At 35.7% G+C, this 12,938-nt stretch overlaps 1 protein-coding gene across 3 annotated transcripts in view; it reads left to right on the top strand.

Moving 5' to 3' along the window:
- LOC124157577 (multidrug resistance-associated protein 1-like) overlaps positions 1 to 12,938 on the top strand; it is a 45,748-nt gene that overhangs the window by 28,395 nt on the left and 4,415 nt on the right. For all 3 annotated transcript variants that reach the window (XR_006864620.1, XM_046532420.1, XM_046532421.1), the window contains 12 exons: positions 3,579 to 3,711; positions 3,788 to 3,863; positions 5,378 to 5,582; positions 5,778 to 5,998; positions 6,344 to 6,433; positions 6,537 to 6,627; positions 7,138 to 7,246; positions 8,463 to 8,589; positions 8,666 to 8,764; positions 10,451 to 10,600; positions 11,705 to 11,863; positions 12,492 to 12,658. Coding sequence is in view for 2 of the 3 variants with exons in the window: in XM_046532420.1 (XP_046388376.1) it covers positions 3,579 to 3,711; positions 3,788 to 3,863; positions 5,378 to 5,582; positions 5,778 to 5,998; positions 6,344 to 6,433; positions 6,537 to 6,627; positions 7,138 to 7,246; positions 8,463 to 8,589; positions 8,666 to 8,764; positions 10,451 to 10,600; positions 11,705 to 11,863; positions 12,492 to 12,658 (1,627 nt within the window). In the remaining variant the exon portion in view is untranslated. The remainder of the gene's footprint in view (positions 1 to 3,578; positions 3,712 to 3,787; positions 3,864 to 5,377; positions 5,583 to 5,777; positions 5,999 to 6,343; positions 6,434 to 6,536; positions 6,628 to 7,137; positions 7,247 to 8,462; positions 8,590 to 8,665; positions 8,765 to 10,450; positions 10,601 to 11,704; positions 11,864 to 12,491; positions 12,659 to 12,938) is intronic.

Raw genomic sequence — 12,938 nt, 5'->3', positions numbered from 1 at the left:
CCGTTTGGATGTTAAATCAAAGCAGGCATTTGTGTGCAATATTAATGATTATGAATTGTGGCATCAAAGAATGGGTCATTTGGGTATGCAAAATATGATATTGTTGCGGGATAAATTAAGTGATTGCATTGATTTCAAGTATGAACCTGCTGATGATTGTAATGCTTGTGTTCTTGGAAAACAGCACAGAAATCCTTTTCCTAAGGAAGGAGGTACTAGGGCAGATGAGGTACTAGGTCTTGTTCACTCTGATCTGTGTGATTTTGGTTCTAATGTAAAGTCATGGAGTGGGTCAAGGTACATTCTTACTTTGATAGATGATTTCTCTCGCAGAACGACTGTTTATTTCTTAAAGAGCAAGTCTGAAACCAAGCAGAGAGTGATTGATTTTGTAAATATGGCTGAAAATGTAACTGGTAAAAGGTTGAAAATTTTCAGGTCTGATAATGGAACTGAGTTCTTGAGTGATGAGTTACAGAATTTCTTTAAAAGCAGAGGAATCACACATCAGAGAACTGTAAGGTATACTCCACAGCAAAATGGTGTAGCAGAGAGACTGAATCGCACCATTCTGGAGAAAGTGCGATGCATGCTCTTTCACGCAGGAAGTCCTAAGGAGATGTGGGCAGAAGCAGCTAACACTGCTGTGTACTTATTAAACAGAAGCCCCCACAGGAGTGTCCCTGACAATGTCCCTGAGGTCCTGTGGTCAGGTAAGAAAGTCAGCTATGATCAGCTCAGGGTGTTTGGTTCTGATGCATATGCTCTAATCCCTGAGGAAATAAGGGGGGATAAACTAAATCCTAGGAGCAAGAAAATGGTCTTTGTGGGTTACTCTTCAGCTTCCAAGGGGTATCGTTTGCTTAATCCTGAAAACCCGAGAGAAATTCTTGTTGCTCGTGATGTTAAATTCATTGAAAATAGTTTCACTGCAATTAAGGCTATTGGTAAAGGGAAGAAGGGTTCTTTCAGTATGCCTGTGCCTGTAAACTTAGATGATGATTTGCCATTTACTTCAGTGTGTAATGTCAGTGATGATGTTCATTGTCAGAGTGAAACAAATGCCAATGTCAATCACATTCATGGAGCAGAGAATGATATTGAAAATCTGTCTTTTGCGGATGCAAATGAGGTGCAAATAAATCCTGGAAATAATGTCGATGAAGGTGAAAGGAGGTATCCTATGAGGGAAAGGCAAAGGAAGGAATTTCCTGGTTTTGAGTTATATTTAGCATGTGATGAAAAGGTAGAACCTACATCAGTTACCGAGGCATTAAATGGTACTGATAAAATTCATTGGAAAGAAGCTATGGAAAGAGAGATCAGTTCTTTTCAGGAAAACGATGTGTGGGATCTTGTAGACAGACCTAAGGGTGGAAATATAGTGCAATGCAAATGGGTTTTTAAATTGAAGCGGAATGGGGAGGGAGAAGTGGACAAGTATAAGGCTCGCCTGGTAGCTAAGGGTTTCTCTCAGCGTTATGGTATTGATTATCTTGACACTTTTGCTCCTGTGGTGAGACATGATACCTTACGATTGTGTTTTTCAATTGCTGTTGCTCATGGTTTGCATGTACATCACTTGGATGTTTCCACAGCCTTTTTGAATGGTTCACTAAGTGAAGACATTTTCATGTACCAACCGGAAGGTTTTGTTTCAGATGCAAGTAAAGTGTATAAGTTAAAGAAGGCCATTTATGGCCTGAAACAGGCTTCGCGTTCCTGGTATGAGAGAATGGATGAAGTCGTATTAAGTGTTGGTTTTAAGAAATCTCAACATGAGCCTTGTGTTTATTTTTGGAGAGATGGTGCATCCATGGTTATAATATGTGTTTATGTTGATGACTTTTTTGTATTCTTTAATGATGAAGTTCAAGCTGAGAAACTGAAACAAAAGCTCCACTCTTGTTTTAAGGTAAAAGACTTAGGATCAGTCGTGGATTGCCTGGGAATGAGGGTAGAAATGGGTAATGGTAAAGTAAAGTTGAACCAAAAACAGGTAATTTTGAACTTGCTGAGTAAGGTGGGGATGGCAGAATGTAAATCTGTGTCAACCCCTATGGTTCCTGGCACTCGACTGACCAAGGGTGAATCGATAACGTGTGATAGTGTACCTTACCAACAAGTGATTGGAAGTTTACTGTATTTATCAGTGTGTACCAGGCCTGATATATCCTATGCTACCAATTACCTCAGCCAGTTCAACAACTGCTATGGAGATGAACACTGGCAGTGTGTGAAAAGAGTGTTAAGGTATTTAAAAGGAACAATTGATGCAGGAATAGAATTCCGAAGGACTGAGAATAATCCGGATATTTGTGGTTTTGTTGATGCGTCATTTGCTAATGACGTCAACAGAAAATCAGTGACTGGGTATGTTTTTGTGTCTGCTGGTGGACCAATCTGCTGGGAGAGTAAAAAAAACAAAGTGTAACTGCCTTGTCTTCAACCGAGGCAGAGTATATTGCCATTGACTCTGCAGGTAGGAAGGCCACTTACTTGAAGGGGTTACTCTCTGAGTTATGTGGTAGGAAGGGGCCAATTCTTTTATGGAATGATAACCAGAGTGCACTAAAATTAGCCTCTGACAATGGATTGCATGCTCGCACTCAGCATATAGAAGTGAAGTTTCATCACATCAGGGAACTTGTTAAGCATAAGAAGGTTGTCCTCAATTACATGGAATCTGAAAAAATGATTGCCGATGTGTTTACTAAGGCACTTAATGTGACTGCACACCGCAAGTGCATTATTCCTCTGGGTATGGTTAATTGTAAAAATGCAATGTAAAGTTGGTAGATTAAGGGAGAGTGTTGTGATTGTTTTTGTTTGAATATGGCTGGTAATCTCCCAACTATCGTATTACTGTATTCATTTGTTTTTGTTCTTCACCGGAAGTTGGTTCTTTTAATAAATTGCAGTTTCGCCATGTTATTCAACACGTGTGGTCGTGTTCATTTACCACTCCTCCTGAATCTAAAATCATCGTCCCCCCAGTAACTATTTACAACAAAACTGATGATGCCTCAAGTTGTGTAGGAGAAATGTTTTGGAAACTGACTCTGACATGAAGCTTCAGCTAAACCTAATTTTTTCATGCTAGAATCAACTTGTATACAAGGTTAACTACATTCACTGAGTTTCAGCCATTCATTCTAGCTGGAATACAGGAAATCCTCGATATACGAACAAGATCCGTTCCAAGACCTTGTTTGTAAGTTGAAAATATTGAGCAAGCATTGAAAAGGGTAGTTATCCTGTAGAATGCAACACTGCATTACAACTTTGCTTTGACTCACGGTGGTGACGAACTGATCTAGCTGCACGTGCGACGCAGCTGAGACCGAAAAATTTTTGCAGTGTGCAGGAAGGAAAAAGGGGCAAAACATTGAATGGTTTCTTAGTTCACAGCGGTTAATTTGATACCTTGTTTAGACTGTGCCCTAAGTGCAAGTTCCTCTAGTATTAAAGGAGGGCATATCTAAGTGGACTATTCCAGCTTCAGTTCTCATAGAATTACTTCTTATTTCTGCTATTTTTTAAACTATAACCTAAGCTGTTTAATTGTTTCTATTTAGGTTTGGATGAGGTAAAACAACATCTTGCACATACAATGGGCTCAGAAGAGTTCAGAAGACAGTACTCTGTGCAGAAGTCTAGAGAAAGTGATTCTGATTCAAGAAATAGATCAATGAAAAGATCTTCAAGTTGGTATGAACAGTTGAGGCTTTGAATCTTTGAGATTTTGTCTCTTCATTCATATTTAATGGCTAACTATTGTTTACAGGAGACAGTCTACTGATACTGGGAGTGTACATTTGGGAGAGAAATTAATGGAAGAGGAGAAGATGGAAATGGGGGTGGTAGGTTCAATTTTTATTTGCTTGTTGAATTTTGGTGACGGATATTCAGCTCTCAGTACTGATTGTTTTTGATTCCATGCGTTATTTATTATTCAAATCAAAAAAGCTGCTTCTGAGATGGTCATTTTATCCACTAATATAATTACATACATTACCATTATGAAAGTGTTCTAAGGGAGCTTTATTTAAAGCATTTTGCAAATTATCTGTCCCTGTCTCTTTAACCCAAATTGGAACCTCCAGTCCTTCATTACCCTCCACCCTCAGCATCCACGTTTTTCCACTGCTAAGCATTACACTCATCACATCAGGCTCTTCAATAGTCTTGTCTTTATTCTCTTACATAATGATCCTCTCATTTGTTCTCTCCTATTGATAAAGACTCCCCTGGCTCCAGAAATTTTCTTCCTGGCATCCTTACTGCAGTATCCATTTTCCTCTTATGTGCTGCCAAATTACATAATAATAATATAATAATAATAATAGATTTATTGGTCGTTTAGTAAATAATTTACACTTGACCTCGTCAGTTCAGTGTTACATACATATAATTACAGTTTGCATACTTAAATAAAGAACAGGATTATTCAGAAAACAATATCTGCTTCCTGAGTAAAAAACTCATTTACGGAGTACAGTGCTTTAGATGCTAGCCAGGAGTGTACAACAGATTTAAATTTAGTACTGTTTGTAGTTGAACAGCTCCACTTGCTGAGTTTTTAACCTTATGTGTAATTTTATCTTTAGCCTCATATCCCTAGCCATCTATGCGTTACAAAACTGTGTAACTTAGGTATTTTGTTGATTAAATAGGCGTAATAATTAAGGACAATTGTTAGAAAATAACCCATGGGCTTACCCATTTTTATCAAATATCCTGAAGTGATGTTGTATCTGGTATGTATACTATCTATGTAGGTATAAACACTTGATCACTTCAGGTGTATTCTGTTAAATAGATACTACAATGAATTTAGTAGGTTTGGGAATGCTTCTATAAAATGCCTAACCTTAGCATTGGTTTTCTTCTCGTGACTATTTCTGTTGTATTGGTTCTATTAGGTCATGCATCCTGAATTGTCCCAGTGAGCACCTCATTTGCTCTTTGCATCTCCTTTTGTCTTTCATGGAATTATTCATATCCTTTCCTTTCCTGCTTCTCCCTCAGAAGTCCCTGCTTCTATCTACAAGTTCATTTTCATACTCACCAGTGTTCAGTGTTTCATCAAAAAGTTGTAGATATACATATGTATCATGAAAAAAAACAATGCAGAGCACGGCCAACTGAACTCCTATTGTTAATGCCCTTGCCATTTACATATTCAGTTCTAATGGAGGAGGTTTTGTGTTTCCTTCGGTGATTTGTGCTTTCAAAGTTGTTTTACTACCTATTTTAACTAATGTCCACTTTTTAAAAACAATAAAATTTAACAATTGTTCCATATAGTTGTATGAACTGTCTTCATATAGGTTGTTTCTAATACGATATGAAAACAAAATATTTTCCATTTTAGGTGAAGTGGTCTGTGTACTCCCAGTATGTTATATCTTTGGGCTTACTATTGCTCATAGGAATTGTTATTTTGTGCATATCATACCAAGGGTTTTCTGTTGGTTCAAATTTCTGGCTGTCAACATGGTCAACTGACAACAATACCCTTGACACCAATAGAAGAGATATGTATCTGGTTGTGTATGGCTCCCTTGGCGTAGGTCAAGGTAAGTTTAAAATATATACATGCTGATTATATTAAACAGATCAATACTTTTCAATATCGGGAAATAATAGCCTAATTGGATGCATGCACATGTTCTATGAAATAAAGGCTTTGCTACTGTGTGAGATTGGCCATTCTTTCTATGGAACGATACACAGTTGATTTTTATTCCCTCATTAAGTGCTTTTTTTTACAGGTATATCATTGCTGCTTTCTTCTCTATGCTTATTCATTGGAGCGCTCAGGGCAGCTAAAATCCTTCATCATAATATGCTATCCAATATCTTGAAGACTCCAACGTCATTTTTTGATGTCACTCCTGTTGGAAGAATTCTCAATCGTTTTTCTAGGGATGTAGACGTCGTAGATACTGTCTTGCCAGTCGTCATAAAAGGATGGAGTGATTGTTTTTTTGGGGTAAGTCCTTGGAACTACGTCTGAATTGCACAATTTTATTGTGGGTAGTAGATTTAATGCTGCCTTTGATATTTTGTCATTCTCTTAAGTAGGAAATAATTATTGAGAGCTAGTATATGATTCATTAGGTACAAGAAAATATTATGCATTGAATAACATATTGCATGGAATAGTTGTGCTTGATTACTTGTATCTGCATGAGTTTGGATTAAAAATTCAGCAATTCTGGCACTGTGTGATTGTTTCTTCAATTTTAATGGGGTGTATTCCATTTCTTTAAACTTTTTTGCATCAGGATTTCATAAAACTAGAGGCTTTAATTACATTCATTCACCTCTTTTATAGGTTTCTACAACATTGTTTGTAATAAGTTATAGTACTCCAATATTTGTAGCTGTGATTATTCCCATTGGAATCCTTTATTACATAATTCAGGTAATTTTTAAATGCACTTTATAAGAAAACAGTTTTCTGGTAAGTTGATTGAGAATCTTCTTTATGAAAGGAAATAAAACTCATAAATCTTTTGCATGAGCAGAGGTTTTATATTGCCACTTCTCGACAACTCAAAAGATTGTCATCTGTGTCAAGATCACCAATATTCTCTCATTTTGGGGAAAGTTTAAATGGTAAGGAGGTACATAGTTTTAAATTCAGATTTATCTGATATTACCTTAAGCACAGAAATTGAATCTTACCGTCTGAAACTTGAGAGGATCAATTCATACCGGGCCACTGTGGCTCCCAAATGGGCTGGAAATTTGTTCATATTTTTAATCCACCATTGCTTGTACTCCAAAACTTTTAATTTTGAATTGCCATGACACAAAAATCAATAAAGACAGGCTTGACCAAAGAAAAAACTTTGGACCTTAATTAGTGGAATTTAGTTAGAGACGCTTGGTAATGATACAGAATGGTTTTGCTGGTTAGCCTCGAAATAAAAAAGGCTGTGTAATATTACAAAGTAAGCACACATATTTTAACCAGGGACTTAGAAAGTTTCACAACGACCTTGCATTTATTATACTCCAAGCTTACTCTAGACTTCAGTTTGAAATATTACTGTATGAATATTAATTTAACCAAATAAACTTTTGTCCTATATTGTTTATCTTGAAAAATTGATTATTTTTCAGGTGTTTCAACTATCAGGGCATTCTCTGTCCAGCATAGATTTATCAAAGAAAATGAAAAAATTGTGGATTATCATCAGTCTTTTCAATATCCATACTGTATTGCTAACAGGTTAGTCCATTATCAAATACGTATAGACTCTAATAGAAACACCTAGTTTATATTCTTATAGTAGTTTTTCTAAATAATTATTAAGAAGTAAAATCACTCATAAATTGAGCTCTGAAAAATACTGCATCACTTGAAAGACCAATGTAATTCCATTGTCATTTTTCCTTCATTAGATGAGATCTTCTTATATAACCCTGTCCTTTTCTTGCTGTTTTCACATGAGCTTGTATCCCTTGAAGTTTAGGATCTATTTTGCCATTGCATAAGTGTCATCAAAAGGTATAATTTTGCTTCAGTGGGAACGGTACCTATTATCAATAGCAATTTTTTTGTTATCCCAAATACCATTCAAAATAAATGGTTTTTCCTCCATGTAATTTTTGGGCATATGCATGCACAATATTGTTTGCACCTGCAGCTGACTCCTTATTTGTGAAAATTTTCCATGGCTGGAATAAATATCGTCGTACTTTTCCACCCAGTTTTATTGCCATTTGGCAAGACTCTAAGTTCTAGCTCAGCATAAAAAGTAGTTGCTCGTGCTGGCTTTGGGAGCCTACTTTTGAAAATGACTGTTTGTCATGAGGTTGAATGATGGTCGTATATATATAAATCATGTGGAGTCTTTGCTTTTAAATCACAATACATATTATGAAAACTGCCTTTAATAACTATTCAAGCTATCTTAAACTGTATTGAATCCAGGATATCATACTATTGTGTCGGTATGTATATGTATTGCCGTAAACCAGGGTTACTTGAAATGGTTGCTTTCCTATTTTTAAAAGTTCTTGCGTCAATAAAATCTTATCAGTCATCTAACAACACACCAAATCGTCAACTAAATTTGCACATAGTCCTGAATTGTGCATTGCTAAGTGATACCAACCTAAACACAAAAAATAGTACCGTACCATCTCAAGTAACATTGGTTTACAGTATATGAATTATACCCTAGAAAAGTTTTAAATAGGGTTTATTACAAATTATTTTGGTGCCGATACCCATTGACTTCATTTTAGGTACCAATGCTAAGCTCAAGAACTAGTGGAACCGAGATTCTAAGTGCTAATATTTATAGTATCAGCTTATAATGGCATAAAATGCAATTAGAAATAAAATAGATTGCTAGAATAGAATGCTATTAGAATTAAAATAGAATGAAAAATATTACTGCCCATTTTGTTAATCTAACTGATCCTAAATTTTTTGTCAGGTGGTTAGCTGTTCGATTGGAGATGATTGGTAATTTGGTTATCTTGTTTTCATCCCTCTTTGCTGTGATTGGGCGAAGTACTATAGATGCTGGCATAGTGGGACTCTCTGTTAGTTATGCCCTCCAGGTAATAATTGCACGAGATTGCTGGTGCTGATTTTTTTTATAGAGTCAACCTAACTTATTTTGTAATTTTTTAATAGATAACGCAGATGCTGAATTGGCTTGTGAGACTGACTTCTGAGGTGGAGAACAATATTGTTGCTGTTGAAAGAATAAAAGAATATAGAGAGCTAAAAAAGGTTGGTCAATGATGTAATATTCAAATTTAATGCCTCAGCTCCAAAATCATCATCATTGATGATCTAGGAAACCATGTCACAACTTCTCAGTTTATGTGTTAATATTTTTTGGCATGTATTTTGTTTGTAACTTTAGCACTCAGGATGTTCTTGATTAACCCTCTCCTGTTGGCACCTACGAGAGGAAAATGTTTTCCGTACTATGAGTAGTGTAAGAATATTTTAAACCTGTCTGCGTGGAGCTCTTTTTTGGGGTGGAGTTGCCCAGATATTCTCATCCCTCTGATATGGGACACAACTGCAGTGGAGCAGCGAGGGTGTGGTTTTGGGGTATAAACCATAAACCCCCCTGAGTTCAGAGAAATTTTTAAGTTTAATCCATTTTACTTAATTGGATTGATATTAATTATTAAATGGTATAAGGATTAATAAAATTCCCCTCAGAAGGCTGTAAAACTCACCTTTTTGAACCATTTAGCTTAACATTTTTCTGGGGGAGGGCCCCCGTGCACCTCATGCTTACCCTGGCAGGTATTCCATACCCCTCAGGCTCCAGTATTAGGTGGACCTAAAATCCCCCCTAGCCTTGATCCCTTGCTGTGTCCTTGCCCAACTCAACATGATGCCTGGCCATTACCCCTGCAACAGGACTTGATCCTCTAACCCTATCTAAGCACAGTGTCCACAAGTCAAATTATTGGGTTTCTAGTGTTTTTTTTTAAACTCAACATTGCTTTTAATTTAAATAATTTACTCTTTTATAAGAATTACTAACATTGTTTAAGCATTTTAGACTTTTAAATGGATTTTTAGAATTGATAATAACAAATTTCGTGACCATAAGGTACTAAGACTCCAGAACTCTAGAAGTACGTTAAATTGTAATGCTAAAATTTGGTTTAAAAATAGCTCGCAGAAGTGATAAAACAAATAATTCGTATCAAAATATAAAAAAATGGAGTATGCAATAAAATATTTATTTGCAGAAACCATTGACAATTTAACCATTTCAAAACAGATTCCTGCAGTGTGTTGGGATCAATGGCCGAGGAGTGCCCTCAAGGTCTCACTAAGCTGGGTCTCTGGCAGGGACTGATTGTCTCCTACCTCAGTGGTCCCTTCCCTTCCTCTGCATTAGCTCTTGTCAACGTCCGTTCATTTGCGTTGAAAAATCCAGGCGAGCAATTAGACTGGACATGAGGTCTTTTGCATATGAAAATGCTTGTCGGCTACTGCGGACATTCGGTGTGAAAGGGTTTATTTTCAATTTCCACTGCTAGGAGTACATAGAAAAAAATGGTTCGGTAGGCAATGGTAGCTGTTAATAAATTGGAGTTTTGAAATTGAGCACTTTAAACATCAATGTCATTTTCATGAGCTAATTTATTTGCTTAGTACACAAATACATGTGTAAGTTAAAAATGCATGTGCATTCAGCTTCAGCTACGTCTAAGTCTTGATGTTCATTATGAAAATAACACAATTAAAGTTCTTTGAATGCTTGTGAATCAAATTTTATTTGGAAGTCCTTAACATTCCTTAATTGTTTTTTCACTAAGGCCCCTTATCTGGGATTTGATTTAAGGAATAGTTATGATAAGCAATATTGAATCCAAGGTTAGAGTAAGCTTTTCAAAAACATATAAAAGCATATATTGATTAGTTATTTTTTAATCTTTAATGAAGGAAGCACCATGGAAAACTTCATCTTCAGATCCTCCATCAGATTGGCCTTCAGAAGGTAGGATTGAATTTCGAAACTTAGGAATACGCTACAGAGAAGGTCTTGACTTGGTGCTCAAAGGCATAAGCTGCACAATCAAAGGCGGTGAAAAAGTAAGTTGTTTTTTCTAAGATTGATAAAACTGAGCTCTATTACTTTTTTTTACATTTTAGAATCCAGTTTTTATCCATTTAATTATGACAATCATTAAAAGAGTGGGGTGGTTTTCAAATCCTGTAGGATCCCTACATAGTTCACACTGTTGTTTGTTAGCTGTTATTGATGTATGAATTAGCTTAACTTCTGGCTTGATAATCTGTTGCAGTAATCTTTTTTATCAATTTTAGTTTTTGAATCTGAAATTTGAAGACTTGTGAGTAGAGAAGTGTGGAATAGGAACTTGAATTTGTTATTTTATGTATATTATTATTATGTACTTATACTAAGTAGCATAAAAATTGTTGCAATCTTTTGGAGCTAATAATTTTTAATTTTCAATACCTACTTTGATGACTTAATACTATTTGAAAAATACAGGCAGTTCCCAAGTAATGTTGGATCTGAATTTTAGTGCTTCATGCTTTGCGAGAAGTTCTTCAGGTTTCCAATGCAATACACCATTGCTTTACGATTTTTATCCATTCTGAAGGGCTGCTCATAAAGTGAATTCTTCTGTATGCTAAAATGGAAATATATAAGTAATTTATACAGGAAGAATTGGTGTTAATAGCATCATAACTAATCTATTTAGTGTTCATCACTTTGCTAATGCATATAAAATAATGTAAAATATGTATATTTAAAATTTATCAGTTCAGATTATGCATCAGATCCATCATAAATTCTACCCATGACAAAGTGGGATATTGCATTTCAGCGGTCTTTAGTGAGGATAATTAACATGAATTCTTCAGTTAAAAGCTATATTTATGGAAAAAAGACAGTTTTGATGAACAATGTTAAAATATTTTAGTCATAGTAAAATCATGTCACAGTAATAAGGGTCTATGTACTTGGTATTTAATTTTAAACTTATAAATGTGCAGATATAGCCAGCCCACAACTGTGATCTATTCATCACAATCAATATTAGGTATGAATCACACTATCATATTAGGTACCTATGAATTATCTCTTTCTCACATTTTCAAGTGTTTATCATGTATGTATATGTATAACCAGCAGACCACCTCTAATGGGTAGTTTTAACCCTGCAGGTGGGTATTGTTGGTCGAACTGGAGCTGGGAAGTCATCTTTAACTTTAGCACTTTTCCGTATTGTTGAATCTGCCAGTGGAACTATACTCATAGATGGCTTGGATGTGGCAAAAATGGGCCTTCATGCATTACGAGGACGTCTAACAATTATTCCTCAGGTAAGGTTGTGTCCCAACATTTTCATTCAATATAAATATTTGGAGATTGAGATGGTGCTATTGCAAAGGTGTATTCCTTCATTTAGTACACCTCAGGGGAAAAATTAAATTTTCAACACTACGTAATTACTCACTAAACTACATATTTATTATAATTATTGAGTGTGCTGTTAATATTCTTGAATGTGTGTTGAAAAGCAGTAAACTTTGGAAGTAAAAATGAAATAACATCATTCACAGCAGGTGTTGCTCAGGATTAACGCATCAAATGCTGGTAGAGGACTTGTGTTTCTCTGGAGTGGAAGCATTTCAAGGAATTTACTGTATGTAGAAGAATACTAGCATTCACGAACCTGCGTAAAAAGTTCCCCTTAATGGAGTATAAGCAGGTCATTGATGCACATATTTCAAAGGCTATCTGGGTAGTGGTCTTGAATTTCCCAATGGCCCATATTGTAATCTTTACACACTGTAAATGTAAAATGCAGATATTTTTTACCTACTAAGGCAGGGTTTCACATGCTTCATTTAGTCCGCTCCACTAATAAAATCCATCATGTAATCTTAATTGACTCATGATTGATTTCTGTCAAGTTATTGGTACTTTTATGTCTATATTTGTACACAGGATCCGGTGCTGTTTTCGGGTACTCTACGCATGAATCTTGATCCATTTATTACACATTCTGACACTGAAATATGGAGGGCTTTGGATCATGCCCACCTGAGCTCTTTTGTCAAGTCTCACTCTGCAGGACTACAGCTTGAAATTTCAGAAGGGGGAGAAAATCTGAGGTAAATTACTTAGTATGCAATTAATGTCATACATTAATGAATATAGTGATTAAATAATGACCAACAGAGTCAAACTTACTCATTGCTTATTGTCAAAATAGTTAGTCCACTGGAGAAACTGAAGAGCGAATCTCAATAGGTAAAATGAAATGAAGGAAGAAAGTTGGCTTATTATTTTGTCATCCTATTACCCAGTAAGATCATTTCATCTGAACATTTTGCTCTTGTGTGTCCATTACTTCTAGAGGCATTGAATCCTAAACATTTTGTTTACAACAGA

This window comes from Ischnura elegans, chromosome 4 (assembly GCF_921293095.1).
Source record: "Ischnura elegans chromosome 4, ioIscEleg1.1, whole genome shotgun sequence".
Lineage (NCBI taxonomy): Eukaryota > Metazoa > Arthropoda > Insecta > Odonata > Coenagrionidae > Ischnura > Ischnura elegans.
The sequence above is the reverse complement of the archived record's forward strand: the minus strand, read 5'-3'. Positions and strand labels throughout refer to the sequence as shown.